Raw genomic sequence first — 18,484 nt, 5'->3', positions numbered from 1 at the left:
GGCACTCTAGGCTGTAAACAATCCAGCTAAAGATTAGCATGTTTTTAATTAATGTAATCCTGCACAAAACTTAAATTGGCCAATAGTATCAGGGGAGGGGCCAGCTGTAAGAATAAAGCTAATAAACCACACTTGACCAATAACAGCATTGGGTCTTAACATGCATATTCACAGAAATATGGCACTGGTATATTTGTATTTTGGAATTACTTTAAGAATTATTGTTCAAGGTTCAAGGTGTTTTATTGTCACATAGATGTACAGGTACAGCATTGTGAAAAACTTTCGGGTGATGCTCCACAATACACATAAGTAAAAATTTAAATAACATACTAAGTATAAAAGTTCTTACTTTGTTTAGTTGTATTGTGGGCTGAGAGCAACCAAGTGAGTTAAAATTGTATATTGCAAACATACTTTGCAAAAAAGAAAAAGAAAATAATATATATTGTGTGTGTGTGTGTGTGTATATATATATATATATATATATATACACACACACACACACACATACATGTATATATATAGGCTATATATGTATATTCTGAAAAAGCTATTTAAACCCCACTGCATCCAGTATTATTTGAATTTGACTGTGCGTTAATGAAGCTGTGTGTGTGTGTGTGTGTGTGTGTGTGTGTGTGTGTGTGTGTGTGTGTGTGTGTGTGTGTGTGTGTACACACACATATCCTATCCAGCTGGTGGGCAATCTACTGGACTTCTGCTTCTACACCTTCCGAGAGTCTCGGGCGCTGAAGGTGGAGTTCCCCGACATGCTGGTGGAGATAATCAGTGACCAGATACCAAAGGTGGAGTCCGGCCTTACCCAGATACTCTACTTCCACAAGAAGTGACTGACAGAAAGACTGAGTGACTGAAGAAACCACATTAAATGAACTGGAAGGACACGGGCAGGAGGAAGACATGTTGGAGGAGGAAGGCCTTACCCTGCAGCCTACACCCGTTGGCCCATGAAGCCACCACCCCGGCTTCTCCGAGTCGGGTGGAGGAAGTGACGTGCTTGCACAGGAGGACACTTGACTCTGCGGTCACCGTGAACTGGTCCCAGACCAGCGAAGAGGAGGTCAAATGACGGAGCCTTGTGCGTGGAAAAGAAAAACACTGAGAAGGAAGAGATGTGACTAGAAATGTGACAAAGCATCCCTAAGCCCTGGCCCCGCCCAAATCCCCCCCTTAAACCCCCCCCCCCCGCCCCAAAAGACGATGACAGTGTTTGATGATGGAGACAAAGCCATACATTTCTTAGGATGCGCTAATAGACACATTCACTAGCACACTCACGCAAGCAAACACGCACGCAAACACACGCGCGCGCACACACACACACACACACACGCATGCAGAGGGGAATATTTCTCACTGAAAACACATGCTGTCCACATGCAGTCACACAAAAACGCACAGATGCACTCCATATGCACTAGAGGCAGACACGCAAAACCTCCTGCAGTTCCTTGACAAAAAAATAAATGAAAAACTTGCAATCATTAACTGTGGCTTATGCAGTCTCTCACAAATAATAGCACTATGAATCTATATTCAAAAATAAATTATGCCAATACCAGTAGGGTTTCTTTTTGCTTCGCAGTCTACTGACATACTATAAGACCACAGCAACAGAATTCATTACTGTAGATGGTATACCATTTTCTTGACAGAACCTCTCGGCTCTCTGTGGGGAGAATTATATTCCAAGGGCTATTACAAGCTAAATAGTGGCATAATGTAAACAACACCAACATAAATGTAACAAAACCCAACTTTGAATCTTAGCCGGGTGTGCACACGACACCCACCAATAACACTCACATAATCCATTTTTATACAAAAGAAATGACAAAAATAGAAGTTGTAAAACAATCAAGACTAAAATATGCAAAACTTCAGAATTTAAAAGTTGTTTTTTGAAATAATAGTGTTTCTATTGTGTGATGAAAGTACAGTGCGTGTGGGAAAAGCTCATGTCATGGAGAGACGTCACCCTTTTAGGTTCTCATGGTGGAGTTTTGACACAACATTGTTGAATGGTTATCTCTGTCTCAAAGTGTCCTGGAAGACCACTGGAGAACAGGAGAGCAGAGTCCACCTGTCGTTCACTGAATGAAAAAGGATTGTGGTGTTTCTGCTGGTAATGGAATTGACTAAGGTGCGTCCATAGTTAGTCGGTGTTATTTGTGGAACCTCCAGTTGTCCATCTTTTCTCACAACGAAGCAAAACCAGCCCTTTGTGAACCAAAACGTATCTTACTTGTTCCCGGAAATAATAAAAGCATTTTTTATACATACAAGTGTGTTGTAAAGGTTTAGTTTTTTGGCAAGCCAGACATTTTACATTACGGTGCTTCTTTTTTCTACAAGGCGAAAAGAGAGCTACTTAACATGTATGTACAGCAACCTAGCAAGTTAACTGTCCATAACATTACACAATATGGACACACAGTACTCTAATGTTGATATAATCTGAAAAAGGGAGCATTAGTCTTTGCAGTGCTTAATTCACAGCAAAATGTATCAAAATCCAGGCAAACATGTACAGGTATTAACCCGCTTTAAAGTCACATCCTACTCAGCCGTTTGTACAGAAAAATACATGTTTTCTTTTTTCTTTTTCTTTTTTTAGGTACATGTTGGTGGAACACTTGATAAAAGAGAACTGAATATTGCATTGTTTTGGTCACCTTGTCCTGCTTTTTTGTGTTTCTCATTTCTTTTCTCTTTGGGCCAACTATTCTTATTACTTCTACTACTACTATTATTACTACTACTGCTACTAGACGTATGGCAGACCTTGTCATCTGGACCATGTTTTATCTTGTTTCACACCCCACTGGATGATGCTACTGAAATGTGACTGCGCCTTTGGAGAGGGAATACAATGCGGGGGTGTGATTGTGTACTTGTTTTTTTTTTGCGTGCCTGTATGAGTGTGTGTAGTATGGCCATGTGCATGTGTGTAGACTTATGTTTGTGCATTTCTTTATGTTTGTGGGTTTTGTTTTTCCTTCCTGGAAAGCATGTGCATAAATTAACAGCTTTTTTTCCCTCTCTCTTTTTGCGATGTTTTTATGCATTTATGTTATAGGATTAGGCATAACCTATTGCCACATTTAGATTTGCACAAGGACGCAATGTGAAATAAGGCATCAGTGCAGCTAGAATTAATTGTCCCTTTTGATATGTAAAGTGCGTTTGTGTAGGGGAGGAGCTCTGTGCTGTGTTGATGTTTATGTAAAGTGTAAATGTTGAAAAGGCAGGATCCTGGCTTTGGTACCGTGGTTAGAACGACTCATCTTTCAGCCCCCTATTGTGAATTATTGTTAAAAAACATTGAAGGACCCTGAAGATTAACTCCTGCTTTATTTGTTCTTGTTCCCCCCCTTTGTAGCCCTCCCAGCCTCCTTTTCTTTTAGGGGGGAAAAATAACAATGTTAAATGGTTCATAGGACGAATGGGAAAGTATTTTTGAGAGAATTATATTTTGCTGGAAAACAATATTTAAGTACTTTGTCTAAAACAATATCCTTTTTGTAAAATGAAAAAATGTTAAATGCATGCTTTTTGATGAGATGTTTACATTGTATTTAAAAGAAGGGAAACTTGTGCCTTTTTTATCTCACCTGATTTACAATTTTACAGTATATAAATATATATATATATATATATACATATATATATATTGTAAATAACACAGCGAGTCTTTATGTTGAATATAGTATAAGAAAGACATTTCTACTTAACCATCCTGTTATCCTGAATATTTGCTAATTTGTGCGTTTTCCCCATTCGCCATTGTTGTGTGTGTTTGTGCGTATGTGTGCACACACGTGCACGTGTGTATTGAATGGAGTTAAGAGGATTTAAGGCTGGAGTCATGAATGTACCAAACGATGTTTGTGAGATGGGAGACTTGTGGAACTTACTACCTGAATGTTTGAAAGAAAGATCGTCTTTTTAAATATTATTTGATTTACGTGTTCACTTTTTTTCTCTTGTTTTGTGCATTGTTTTTCATGTGACTCAACTGAAAAGATTGACAAAATGCACTTATTTTGTAAAAATGTTCACATAGAATGGTGTATTGGTATACGTGATGGATTCATGAGGTGTTTCCCCGTCTGTACCACCATTTAAAAACATACACAAACATACACCACACAGACACTATTGATGCTGAAAGCATCTAGAGAAGTCATACATTCAGGACGTTAATTAACTGGTCTGTCGTCGTCCTGAGAAAACTGCACTCAAAGATGAGTTATATGTCTGGCCATTAATGACACCAACATGGTGGACCCAAAGATGTCATGTGAAAATACACAGAAATGAAATGATGCGCTTACAGCAAATCACCAGTGAGGCTCTGATAACATACTGGGTCTACTGTACATTTATTTTAATCATAACAAAACTACTAACCCTACAATACTGTTTTTTTATTATTATTATTACTAAGCAATTTAGTGTAATAAATGAATACCCAATACCCATATACGCAGTACAGCACTTTCCCATATTCGCGTCTCAACCATTGTTTAAGTCGTCCCCCATTCAAACCGACCCTGTATATTTGGGCATGAATGATTCAGTTGTCTGTTGTACTTTTCGCTGTTGTTGTTTCACTGAGAACACTATAGAGGATGGAGCCAGTGTCTTTGCCATTTTGTGTTTGTGAAGATGAAACTGGGTGTAGAGAGAAACTAAGGCTTCATTTATACTCCGTTGCATGTCAGTGTCACTTGCCAAAAATAACTGATCAACAGCCAGATGCATTGTTGGCCTGTATATGAGTTATTTTCGCGACACCATTGTACTACGGAGTATAAATTCATCTTAAGAAGCCATATCTTCACAGCCTTGGCAGAACAGCTCTTCTTAATAGATGGCGTTTTTTTGGAAGAAAAGATAAATAAATAAAAAATCCCAAAAAATGAACTTTTTACTCAAAACGCTTTGTACAATATTTCTGAGCAACTCTTCACAGTACATACACAATATACTTCAGCATAAATGAATAATAAAAGAGGACTTTGGAGTTAGTTACTACAACCTGTACATCTGGATGCAGATATTGCCATACCTGTGTTTGCAAAACTATTGCAAGGTTCTAATAAAACCGTTAAATAAACTGAGGTGGTGTTATTGACTTATTTACATATTTGTGTATGTGTCTAGCCTTGAGAGAGACAGAGAGAGAGAGAGAGAGAGAGAGAGAGAGAGAGAGAGAGAGAGAGAGAGAGAGACAGAGGATGGGGGTCCAAAAAAACAGAAAGGAGCTGTATGTAGTTGGTGTATGTTGTAGTGGGGGGAAAATGTGCATCATGCATAACGAAAAAGTACTAGAAAAAAAAACAGCAATTGAGAGAGAAGGGAAAATCTAAGAGAAAGACAAAATGGAATGCAAAACTGAAAAGGGGTAAGGAAAATATGGGGAGAGAGGACGAGAATGAGAGAGGTGTCAGTGAGAGTGAGACTTTTACAGTGCAACACTTCCCCTTGTGCCTAGAGAGAGAGAGAGAGAGACAGACAGACAGACAGACAGACAGACAGTCAGACAGACAGACAGTCAGACAGACAGACAGACAGTCAGACAGACAGACAGCGAGAACCTCGCCATTAACCTCATTAAGGGGCTGAATCTGAAAACATGCCTGATTCGTCAGACTGCAACACAGGCAGCATTACTTTTTTTTGCGCTCTCTCCACATCTCTGTCTCTCTCTCTCACTCAAAATTCACAGCCGTCTCCAAATCACCCCCAGATTTCCAATAGCTCGTGCTGTGTAGTCGAGCCAGATAAACGGCATCTATTGGATCAGGCTGATATCACGGCTGTGCCCGTGCACATGGCTCCTTCCATGGCCCACTTTTCTGAGCTCTCTCTCCCTTTCTCTCACTCTCCCCCAGCCTCTCCGAGCCGTCTGCAGCCGTTGCCACTTTTTAAAATATTTGTTTTTCTTTATTTGTCTCGTTTTGTTTTCACCCACACCAACACAGTATTACCATGATTAAAATCAGTGACAGATCAAATATGTGTTTGTCACAGACTAGGAGAGACAAGGAGAAAGAAAGAAAGAAAATAATGTTGAACACCCTGCATTCTTTATTTGGCGTCTTTTGCTATTTGTTTTGTTTCTCTGGGAAACCCTGAGAGTGGAGACCTTGGTGAAACAGAGTTATGTTGTTCTATTTGCTGAAGCGGGTCTAGCGGGTGCAACTGAAACACCAACTATGATGTAAGCTGAGTCATGGCACAGACCTATTTTCCACGGCTGAAGGACACTGCGCCATGGGAGGCAGAGGACAGCTGGCACACAGCCAGAGGCTCTGGGAAAATAGAAAATGAAAACATACAACCACGATACATAAGCACAGTGGTATTGAATATGTCTCCCTCTTCATGCATTTATCCTACAAATACTGCACACTGTATGTACATGTACAGTGGTGGGAGACTTGCTTTACGCCTTTGTCCTGACTCCTGCATATCTTGTATTGGCACTGTATAGAGTGGTAGCCATTGCAGAAGTCACCATTCCTACATTCATCTATTCGGTGAAAGTGCTGCATGCAGTGATAGCCAGTTTGGATGTCCCTACAGTACTGCTGCCGTTATCCTGCAATTACACAGCATTACAATTCTATACAGTGACATACAGTGAGTGCACTGTAGACATTCTCCTCCTTGCAATTTTCCTGCTTACAGCATATACCACTTGTATGTTGCAGAACAAAAGTGTATTAATGACTCAGTCCTAAACAATTCCTCTTCAAGGACAGATGAAAGCTGCAGCAGTGCAGTTTGTTTTTTATTTTGTCCTCTTGCATCTATCATAATTGTTGGTGTCGGGCAAAAAACTCCTAACCCCATATTTTAACTTTTTTCGCAAATGAACGCTCAACTTGATCATACTACAGTGTCACACAAAAGCACCAAAAGTAGTTGATCCACAAGCTCGTGGAGCGTTTAGAGCTTGCAGATCTGCTACTTTTGAATTGGAATGCTGCAATGTGAGGTTTCCACCCGACAGAGACGACATGCTGCTCCTAAAGAACTTTGAGCTGCATTCACTGGTTGAAAGGTGGTTTAAAATAAATAGTTTATTCTTCAAGTCTCCATAGTAACCGGGGTATGTGAATGTACAGTAGATGTCGATAGGTGCAATTACTATTCTGTGATTTCCAGCAGGGAACCACACTAGTACAATATTATATCAATTTTTGACGGGCGCTAACCCCTCCTATGCCCAGCTTTGTCTGTTTTGCGTACCCCATAGCGATGATTTGATTGGCTGAGCACCCCATAGCGATGATTTGATTGGCTGAGCAAAATACGTATTACGTATACGAGGATAAAAAGTGCGCCCCTCACTTCACACGGGTGTGATTTTTAATAAAATACCGGCGCATGTCAAGAAATTATGATATCGTAGAAGTGTAGAATGTAGGGAATATGCAAGGATAGGACATTTCATGACATTTCATTTTCAAAAACGTGCATCATTAATGTGATTTTTGAGATTCAAGGAATTAAGTAATTAATAGGTAGACTTGAGATATATTGAGCTACTGGATTAAAAATGTCATGAGCTGTATGCCATAATCATCAAGATTACAAATAAAATGTTATATTATTATTTTGTAAGTCCCTGATCAAATGTAAAAAATCACACCCATGTGAAGTGAGTGATGCAAGTCCATGTTGGGAGTTCCAGACCTACAGGAACTCACCCAGGGTGCCGGCCCGGTTCGGGCGAGCCGCCCCACGTCCGAAACGGTAGAGAAATGATAGTTACCTTGTGGGGGTCCCTCTACTGTACTGTACTGGCACACCCAAAATCTATTATATACAGTTAATGTGCATGTGTGTTTGTGTGTGTGTTATGTTGCGCACAGGTGGTGAAAAACAACCATGCTATTTTCGTGCTCATACCCACCCAGACACCCACTCAGCTACCCAGCCAGCCAGCCACCCACACCCACACACATAGCTCCGTAAGTGAGTGGTTGCACCACTCAAAAACCATGGTGCTTCACATTATTGACAAACACAATAAATAAATAAATATTAATTATATATATATATATATATATATATATATATATATATATATATATATATGTGTATATACAGTATACATATATATACAGTATATATAATAAATAACACAAAACATCTCTATAAAATAAAGTTTGTCCTTTGAAAGCCTTGAGCACTATTCCCCTGACTCGCAAAATCAATATAGGCTGAGCGGTTTTCCGGAACGTTGCAAGCAGCCCCAATTCTCAACAACTTGATTAGGGCAAAGTAGTCACCCATTCCGAATGGGTATGCCTTTCACGAATGGGCATGCGCTCCAAATGGGCACTGCACTAGTCCTGTAAAGCCTGACAAAAGGTTGACAAATGAATAAGTGACAACAGCCGCTGTGCAGCATCTTACATGTTCAGCAATGTAGATCATTTGGAGAAAGATAGTGTGGGTGGGTGTTCATTGTGAATGGAGAGTGAGAACAGCCATCACTTTTCATGAAGGCCAGGTTAGGCCGGGCAAGACGCCAACGCGTAATAATAATTCCTGCTTTGAGACAGACGTTTGAGAGGCCTGGACAGGAGGCAACACCCAGGGATATTCTAATGAGTCCCAGGAGGACAGGTAACTGAGCACAGATTCAACACTATTATCGCCAGTGATTCCATAAACAACAAAGCTAAAAAAGCTCAGGGAATATAGGAGAGAGAGACGGAGTCGTGCAGTGGCAGGGCGAGCGAGACAATGGGGTGACAGCAGACAGATGCAGGATGGAAAGGGGGGTGAAGGAAGAAGGGACAATGAGGGAGAGAATACAGGAGGACAGAGATGACACCTCGTCGCTTCCTCAGGACATCCTGCACTCATATCTCACTCTTCATATCCGTCCGTGTCACTCTCGTCTCACTGAGCCTTGATTTATGCTTCGGCCTGCGAAGGTTCGCATCCCGAAAATAGCAGATCTACAATCTCACAACACGTTGCGACGGGACGCATTGAGCTTGTAGATCTGACGTTTTTGGCGCATGGCTCTGTCGTACGACAGAGCATACATCAGGAATTGGACAGACAGTAGAAAGAGAGGGAGTGTGTGTGTGTGTGTGAATGTGAAAGAGAGAGAGACAAAGGGAAGAGGAGCGGAGAGATAAGAGAGATGATGTGACAAAAATCCAGACAGCTTTGAGGTGGACAGTGGGGGGGGGGGGGGGGGGGGGGGGGGAGAAAAACCTGAACTGTTTCTGAGGGAGACAGAGACAAACGGAAACAGACTTGAACTCAATTGAGAGGCTGACTGACCGACCAACCGACATCCTCTCGTCTTAGAGAGTCAGCCAGGCAGACAGACTGACTGGATGTCACGTCGCTATGATTCAGCAGTATTTTGGCAAAGAGAGGAGAGGATGATGTTGATGAGAGGCTAAAGGGGGAGGGAAAAGTGTGTGTGTGTGTGTGTGTGTGTGTGTGTGTGGGGGGGGGGGGGGTCTGGTAGTGGAGAATAATTTGCCCGTCTCATTAGCTCTGCCTCATTTCATTATGTAACGATCACTGCCTCCGTCGGAGAGGCACAGACCCACATGCACACACCACCGCCAAAAACTACCACACTTGTCAAGCTGCCAGAATATTTAGACTGGGCAGTGTGTGTGTGCGCGTATGTGTGTGTGACTGTGAGTGCGTGTACACAACGAGCACTGTGCTAGAGAACAGGGCATCGGCTCACTTATTAATTATTGGAGATGTGGCTGTGGTGGTCCCATGGTAATTATGTAACCGAGTGCAAGCCAGCAGAGCCTGGAGGCCATTAGTATGTTAATTATACAGATGTAGTCCAAGAGTTAACATGTGTGAGATGGGGGGCATCGTTATGGATTAGGGAAGGTTGTGGGGGGGGGGGGGGGGGGGTGTTTGTTTGTGTGTAAAATGTGATTATAATCTCTGCCATTTTTCCAGTACCCGTGCTAATTTATTTTAGAACTTGTCTTCCACTTATGGCTGGTACAGCTGGTAGTCTGGTGGAGGGAATGAGATGAGGAAGACTTACATTATGTTGGAAGGCTTACCATAACCCTAATGGCTGCAGAATGGATTCTCATTTGAACAGAGGGGTCTCATTATTTTTCAGACGTTGTACGTTGCCTGTAGCGATTCTGTCTCCTCTCCACAGCATCCTGAGTGACTCAGCAAATATTAGACATGGTGCAACATTTCATGAAGACAAAATATTGAAATGTTTCAGGACTGTGTAGACACTTCTGTTGCAATAAACTATTTCAATTTTGGACCACCCAAATATGGTTTCGCATTACTTCACATCTTCTTTGGTTCACTGTCAGAAGACGAGGTGGGCATAGGTCATGGGCTTTTTTGGGAAATACAAACCAATTCTCTTGACTCTTATTGACAAACAACCTTTGGTTGACAAAGGCCAGACAAAAATTAGTTAAGGCAGTAATTGTTTGTGACTTTTTCTTTTGTCAATGCCAAAACTGTAAGACATAGTTTTTCTTTTTTTTTCCTTTAACGACCTTCTCATTCCCTTTGAAACAACCCTCGACTGGGTTGGTTTAAACAGCTTTACTGGAAGAATGCACGATATACGCTTAAGAATAAAAACTCCATTATTTATTTAACATTGATCAAGAGGATTTACAATGTTACAAAAATTAAATCGATGCCAAGACCCTTTACAAATCTCATAAATCAACTTAAATTATTGCAGTTGCGATTCAAAACAAAAAGCCAAAGCGCCACAGTAAAGCTCTTAGAAAAATGAACATGGCTTTCTGCTGAACAGCAGCAGTGTGACCGCGAGTGGCGTGTGTGCATACACTATACACACTGACTGAAGAACCGCTTCAAATGGAAACCTCCCTCAACTTTTTACCACCAAAGGTTGATTTTAATTTCTTATAACATACTTGGCATCAATAGTCGTTTGAAAATAATTATATACACAGCAGTGACGTAAAAACTTAAAAATACTGCATTTTGTGGTCTTTCCGATAATAAAACCGTGAATGATTGTATCAATGTTTATTCGGACAATCATAGTGTAATAGAAAAACTAGGCCACCTCCCTCACACATTAATCTTTAAATTCTTTGCTCATAAAACATAGCATTGTCTAAAGAAAGAAATATTGTGAATAAAAACCCACTCTTACTCATTTTGCACAAGGTCATTTGTCATTGTCAATGGCATTTGTCCTTACACCAACTATCCTTTAATGACAATTATTTTTGTCCCTGTCCCACGGCAGTTTCACAATACACAACCTACTTGCTCTGAGGCTGGACAAAACATTTAGTTAATGGAGTGTACATCTCCATATGTCCGAATAATGGTATATAAAACAAACAAAAGAGTACAGATGAGTGCGCTTTTAAAATGCAAAATAATCTAAATACATGCAGTGCACCACTTCAATAAGTTGACATCAAATAACGATGTGCCTTGTGATGAATATCCACATATACTCAATATAACAGTACATGCAGCCTTTTACTGTACAACAGACAGCAATGGCACCTCTTAGCCTTGTTCATACATACCCGTAGAGTACATATATACATTTCAACTGTCTCGTTGGCTAAGGCACGTAAATATATCCCATAAATGTATCCCGTAAATATATCCCTCAATTTCTTTTTTTGCTATCGTCAAAGCAGTTCAAACCTAAACAGTTTGCAAGATGTCCTCTTATTCAGTAGATTTGGACATATTCCTCTTTGATTACCGTCTGGTGATTGATTGTCATCGTGTCAAGGAGGCATTGGGACAGTTCATCGGTGGTTGCTACTGTAGTTAACGGACACCATGTTGAGTTGTTAGATGAGCTGTGAGGCAGCATGGAAAGCTGGTCTTTAGCTCATGCTACAACATGGTATACTATACACCCTTTTGGATTTAGGTTTTGAAGGCTTACAGCATAGTAGCATACTGTACATTACACTAGAACCTTGTCAAAGTAAAATGTCTTGTGGATGGAGCGTAAAATAAATGCAATTTGAACGTTTATATTCCAGATCAAAGCCAATTCAAGCGCACACACACACACACACACACACACACACACACACACACACACACACACACACACACACACACACACACAACACTATGGAACATCATATTTAGATCTCTTTAGATCTCATATTTAGATCTCTCTCGCATTTCCACATTACAATGTCCGTTTCAGGTTTGGATAACCATGGTACTGGTGTAGTTTTCAGGGTTTAGGGTACAGCATCTCCACAGCATTTCAACACAGCGTTCAGGTCGAGGCCACAGCATCCAAACAGTGTTCAAAGCAGAGGTTACAGTTTCTCCACATTGTTTTATCGTTGAGGCTCTGTTGTCTCCCCATTAGGCTTACGTCTGTGTGCCTCTAGTTTCTTTTAGAGTTGACACTACAGCATTTCCACATAGTTCTCAGGGATGAGGCCCTTCTTCCCTTCCAGTTCTCCCAACAGCCAGCCAGGCTCCTGGGATGGAGTCACTGCAGGACAGGACACAGTGCGTCAGCATGGGTCAAGGCTAGAGGGATGGCGGGCCTGGGGGGATACCAGGTTCAAAGTCAACTGTGTGTTATGTTGAATATAAATAGAAATCAAAATAGGACACGGCAATTATGTTCCTACTGCATGCTACGGACCTACTCCAATTAGCAGGTTGCACATCTTTCATCTTCAAACTTGTCGTTTGGACATGTATAATTACAGATCCAGGTGATAGCTCTCCAATCATTTCACCCAGACCCAATTAATTCTCAAGAAGGATGGCATAAAACATTTTTGTATAACCATGTTCAAAGCCCTTCCTAGATACAGTACATGCCTAATGCCGATCAGTCTTCCAAGAGACATTTTAAAGATTTATTTCTTTGGCATTTTTATGCTTTCTTCCAGACAGATAGGAGAAATAGAGAAAAGGCGTACGGAGCCTTGGGTAGGATATGATTCTGAGCAAGAGGACACTACGCACACAAAATCCTTATAGGGGTGCCGGTCCAGGGCAGAATAATCTAAAAGGTAGTCTTCAAGAGACAAGAAAGTGGCCGCACACACATAGCCAGTGCCAATAATTTATTTTAGGACGCACACAACTGCCTTCTTCAAGGATAATCCTGGTCTCTAAACTGCCTCCCCCTGGCCAGCTGAGGCACCCGATGGAGGGGAAAAGAACTGGTTGGAATAACTTTGTGTCAAAAACCTAATTATTAGCCTACTGTCTGTTTTTCAGTCTCAAGCTGCCTCAGGAGCAATCGCAGGAAATTATCCAAACATGTAATGTCCTACTGTCCCCTTTTTGCTTGACCTTACACACTTTAATTTGCACACTCAGATGGAGGAAATGTCTGAAGCAGAGGAAAGGGACGCCAGTGGAATGTTGGCAGCAGTTTGATAGGACAGCGAAGAGAGAGGAATAGGACAGAGAGGTATTAGTTTGATAGGACAGCAAAGAGAGAGGAATAGGACAGAGAGGTATTAGTTTGATAGGACAGCGAAGAGAGAGGAATAGGACAGAGAGGTATTAGTTTGATAGGACAGCGAAGAGAGAGGAATAGGACAGAGAGGTATTAGTTTGATAGGACAGCGAAGAGAGAGGAATAGGACAGAGAGGTATTAGTGGCATGCAATACATTTCTTCAAGCCAGAAGGAAACTGGCTGGAGAATTGACTATATATACTGTAGTTGACGCACTGCAGTATATGTGAGCTGACCATTTTGACCAACAAAATATAAGCTAGTTTTTGTTTAAGCTCCTATTTTCTCGTATTTGTTCTTTGTTTTAATACTTTATTGTTTTGTTTTCTGTAAAGTGTCCTTGAGTAGGCTACTGAGAAATGCACTATGAGTCCGTTTTATTATTATTATTATGAATCACCTCATGTGGGACACCTGGCTGAGCATTGATATGTGTAATTACAAAGTTGGTTATAGACTAGCGTGGATGGGTGTGAGAGATTTGAATGATCAAAGCCTCTGGTTAAGACATTGAAGTTCCATAGACTTGACATCAAATGTGGATTTTGTGGCAGTTGTGCTTTTTAGAAGTCACCAGCGGTAAAACCATGGTGAAAAAGTATACAGTATAGGACATTTATAAGCACTCAAACAGTCACCTATGAACCACAGATAAGAACATTGCAATATTGTGTAGAGAAATATAGTAGTGTATTGTTAACTTTGTAACTAACAATGGTAAGAGAGTACAATTGTTTCCAAATGGATCCTTATGGGCCCTTTTGGTTGTGTACACTCTCAGAGCTAAATTAACACTGGATTTCATTGTATATGATTCACTATGTTCAACGGGACATGTGATCTGGGGTGTGCAGGCCGAAGCTAATCAAATATCTGTTGTAAATGATCAAACAGAGGAGAAATTAAGTGAGCAAATATAGGTGACTAGTAACAACTATTGGATATTGCCATTTTTAGCAAGAACATGATTATGTTATTTTGAAAGAAAATCACAAACACACACAAAACAGACCATCTATAATGTCTCGCACTGCTTGTCTAAAGATATGGAGCTGTAAAACAAATACCTAATTTCCCTGGTGAGTGATTACAGCCTCAGGCGAGCTTTTTTGCAGACAGACTGGAGAGCAAATCTGTATCCTATATCCCCCGATTTCCTATTCTATCGCACCACCTCCACCCTCCAATCCCCGCTCCGCCTCGTCTCTCCTCTCTTCCTCCGATTGAAGATCAGATTGGGTTGTCCGGTTTTCCTCCAAATCCAATATGCCCGGCTGGTTTTTTTCAACTGAACGACTGGTGTCGGTGATAACACTTACCGGCGTTGAATGTTGCACCGACCTGGAAGGAGAGCTCAGATTCGTGCCCGGCTTCGCACGGGTACACTGCTTTGGCTTTCCTGCCGGTGACACTGAAAAATGAAGGCAATCAGTGAGCTGGCGGCGCTTTGGAGAGGATTAGCACTCAGTTCAATCTGGGCCCGTGGCCGGCCGGTTCATTGGCCCAGCAGTCTGACACAGCAGTGCTAGTAGCAGCAACGGGCCAGGCAGGGGAAATAAGTTCTAAGAAAATACTATATGAGCCGGCCTGCTACACCGGCCTGTCTTATGGCTAGACTCTGTAAGACACTTTCCACGCACGCACGCACCCACGCATGCACGCACGCACGCACGGTTTGATTTGCTTGGGGGATCGGGGGGATTGTTTTGATATCACACCTCACTGATCATTTTTTTTTGTGCTTCTGGTCAGACTGTAGAAAATACAGTTCTGTAGATTGAAATATAGATTGTGGTATGTATATCGCAATGCGTTGTGAGCTTGTAGATTGTTGTACAAAGAAATATATAGCCGGGCTTAAATGCTTAAGAAAAACATCTCTTTTTATTGCAAATGGAACCCGAAACATGCAAACGTTCTCTCTCTTTCACAGTCTTCCAGGCATGTACTGTACACATACACATTCACGGACACACAAGCATGAACTGAGGGATACAGGTCTGTTTGTAAGGCGCACAGCAGCCGCGACATCAGGCCCTGAGCACCAGACAACTGTCTTTGGTGAGATAATTAAAAAGTGTGGGTGGAGTGTAAAGCAGGCTTGCATACAGGCAGAATGTAAGACCATCCCCACGCTGCATGCCGCGGCTGTTTCTCATTCACATTTGTGAGCACTGAAGCTACATTTTGAATCCGAATGCGACATAAAGAAGAAAGTAAGTAATAAGTAACGATTGCAAAAGGAGGCATATGCAATGCTGCGTAAAGGTTTGCCATTGGCAAATAATAATAATAATGATGAAAAAAAGACTATCCTGTTCCTCCAGCGAGGTTGCTTTGCCTGCTGTTGCGAACAGTTATCTCCAATACCAGCTACATTGCCATGTAGAAACTCTGCCTTCAATACACGATGCCCTGATAAATATTTCATATTCTTTCTTTCAGTGGAGCACAACAATGTTGAATGAGGGGCACTCGAGTGAGAGACCGGGAGGGGGGGGGGGGGGGGGGAGAGAGAGAGAGAGAGAGAGAGAGAGAGAGAGAGGGGAAAAGAGATCCACAATCTGTTTGAGAAAAAGGAAAAAGTTTGCAACAATCTCCAGCCGAAGCTCTGGGATTTACAATATTGAAAGGAATGCATTCTTGTGGAACCACATTTGGGAGGAATGAAGAATTTGTGTTTGTATGAAAATAACATTAATAGGCTGTCCCATAGAGTCCCTTGGCTGACTGCAGCTTCCCCTCAGCATCATTTGAAAGTAGGGAGAATGAATTCATCATTTACTCTGGAGGGAGCTGTGCAATAGATCACTGGAATGTGTCTAACAGCGCTCCATTCCATTCACTCAAATACCTCTGTGTGTGTGTGTGCACACACACACACACACACACACACACACACACACGTGTGGCCTGTGTATGGCAGAATAAGCAAAAGACTGCTTCCCCAATATAACCAGTATTTGTGTATTTGTGCATCAAAAATGCTTCACATGTAGTCTAAATTAGAGACGTGGGGAGGATGTGAATGAAGGAGAGATAATATTGATATGCAAGACTGAGAGAAGTTACAGTAGTGAGTCACTGGGCACTTTAAAAAAAGAGCGATTATGGAAGTTATCAAGTGAGAGAGGGCAGAGTGAGAAAATGAAAGAGTCTCAGGCTGTTCAAAAAACGCAATAACTGACTGTATGTATGAATGCATAAATGACTGGCTGATATAGAAAGCAAGCGAGTGCAAATATCTGTACAGTAGCAGCAGTTGTGAAGCCTGTTTATGTTTTTATTCTACAAAGTTGCTCTAGCAAAATTATAATACAAAACTCAGCTTCGCATTCAGTTGCTTGAAAAGACATGCAGTAAAGGGGACTTCTATTATAACTTAATCTGTAAGTATCAGCCTGATGAAAGACAGCTTATGGCAGGCAATACTAAAGGTATTTACTGCAATAAAGTAAACTTTATTTACCTAGGGCTTTTTAATGACTGTTTGCGAAAACACTTGGACAATGCAATGATAGGAAGCATCCCAAATCATGAGGTGATTCAAACAAGAAACAGGGCAACATGTTGCAAGACATTTTCAGACCATATATTACTATGGGATTGAATGAAGTACAGTATAATGCTAACTTCAGCAGTGAAATAAACAGAGAGAGAGAGAGAGATAGTTGGAATTTCTCACCAATAATGCAGTGCAACAAGAACTTTTTTTAAATACCTTTGCCATGGAATTCAAGAATTTAACAGTACTTAGGACTTTTAACGTCTGGAAGTTATGAGGGGAAAAAAAGTCATGACTGTTTATGACTCTCTCAGGTGTGAAAAGACAAAAACAAAACACGTCTCACCTCTCGGAAGCCTGGTCTCCGTCAGTATTAAGCCTGCTTTCTTTGGAGCCTGCAGAGTTTGTCCAGGAGGCTGTAGCTGAGCTGACCCTGCAGACAGACAGGATAGATAGAGGGGGAAATGAGGCAACCTGGCCATGGACATACAGTACATGTAGCCAACGTGGGTGTATTGGTGGGAATGATAGTATGCAAGTGTTGTCGTGGTGGGCAAAGACAACTAGCAGGGAATGTCCTCTGTTCCAGAAGTTCCAACAAAGAGAAAAGCCATTTTTATTGTTAACACTGTAGTGACAGACATTAAAAAACTAAAACAACAAAACAGCCGTTAAACAGAAGGAGAAGCCCTGGTATTTATTAATTATTGGACGTAATAGAGCATGCACATCCACTCTGGCCCAGGTGCTGGACAAATGGTAATACAAGAAGAAATAGAGTCCGGACTCCGGAGCACTGGTAGGAAAAACTCAGCTCCACTGATTTATTGATCAAGATCACAGTGATCTTAACGTTGAATCAATAAACCAGTGAAGCTGAGTTTTTCCTACCAGTGCTGCGGACTCTATTTATTATTGACAATTAACTGGTGGTATCACACCTCTTGAAACATTGATAACACAACTTCTAATATTTTCCTGGCTAATCTTTTAGTTATACAGTACCAATATATTTATTGGCCAATTCAAATGTATTAAAAACTAGAACATGCACACAGGCAGCCAGGCTGTTTAGTGCGGCTTCGACACTGAACACCACATTGTGATTTTTGTGGCTTTGTCCACAAACTGCACACATAACTGAATAGAGAAAGATTAGGCAGTAAGCCCACACCATTACAGTATGTGTTTAGTTTATATCACCATTATGTGCAATTAAAAGAAAAGGAGCTTTTATTTTTACTCCTTGTTTTTGTAGATAAGCAAACTTGTATTTCGACACAGCCCCTTTATTGTATTGTAAGTTTTGTAACCTCTACCAACAGAGTTGGATGGAGGTTACACAGTATGATTTCACCCCTTTCCGCTTGTGGGTCTTGCCTGTTATCAAAGTAACTTAAGAAGATATGGCCTGAATGATCAGTAGGCTGCCCCAAAGAGATG

The 18,484-nt window shown here is 41.2% G+C and overlaps 2 protein-coding genes across 4 annotated transcripts in view; one reads left to right on the top strand and one right to left on the bottom strand.

Annotated features, from left to right (window-relative positions):
- Positions 1-5,146, top strand: part of nr3c2 (nuclear receptor subfamily 3, group C, member 2) — a 119,446-nt gene extending 114,300 nt beyond the window's left edge. For both annotated transcript variants that reach the window (XM_080757065.1, XM_080757064.1), the window contains one exon: positions 699-5,146. In XM_080757065.1, coding sequence (XP_080613191.1) covers positions 699-854 — 156 coding nt within the window. In that variant the 3' untranslated portion in view covers positions 855-5,146. The remainder of the gene's footprint in view (positions 1-698) is intronic.
- A 5,507-nt stretch (positions 5,147-10,653) lies between these two features.
- The window catches only part of arhgap10 (Rho GTPase activating protein 10), a 70,277-nt gene continuing 62,446 nt past the window's right edge, over positions 10,654-18,484 (bottom strand). Inside the window, exons 21-23 of one of the 2 annotated variants that reach the window (XM_080757495.1) lie at positions 17,388-17,474; positions 14,856-14,947; positions 10,654-12,602 (exon numbers count right to left, since the gene is read on the bottom strand). In XM_080757495.1, coding sequence (XP_080613621.1) covers positions 12,586-12,602; positions 14,856-14,947; positions 17,388-17,474 — 196 coding nt within the window. In that variant the 3' untranslated portion in view covers positions 10,654-12,585. The remainder of the gene's footprint in view (positions 12,603-14,855; positions 14,948-17,387; positions 17,475-18,484) is intronic. The other variant, XM_080757494.1, reaches the window with a different exon arrangement.

This window comes from Protomyctophum bolini (genome assembly GCF_963924005.1).
Source record: "Protomyctophum bolini genome assembly, chromosome: 3".
NCBI lineage: Eukaryota > Metazoa > Chordata > Actinopteri > Myctophiformes > Myctophidae > Protomyctophum > Protomyctophum bolini.
The sequence above is the reverse complement of the archived record's forward strand: the minus strand, read 5'-3'. Positions and strand labels throughout refer to the sequence as shown.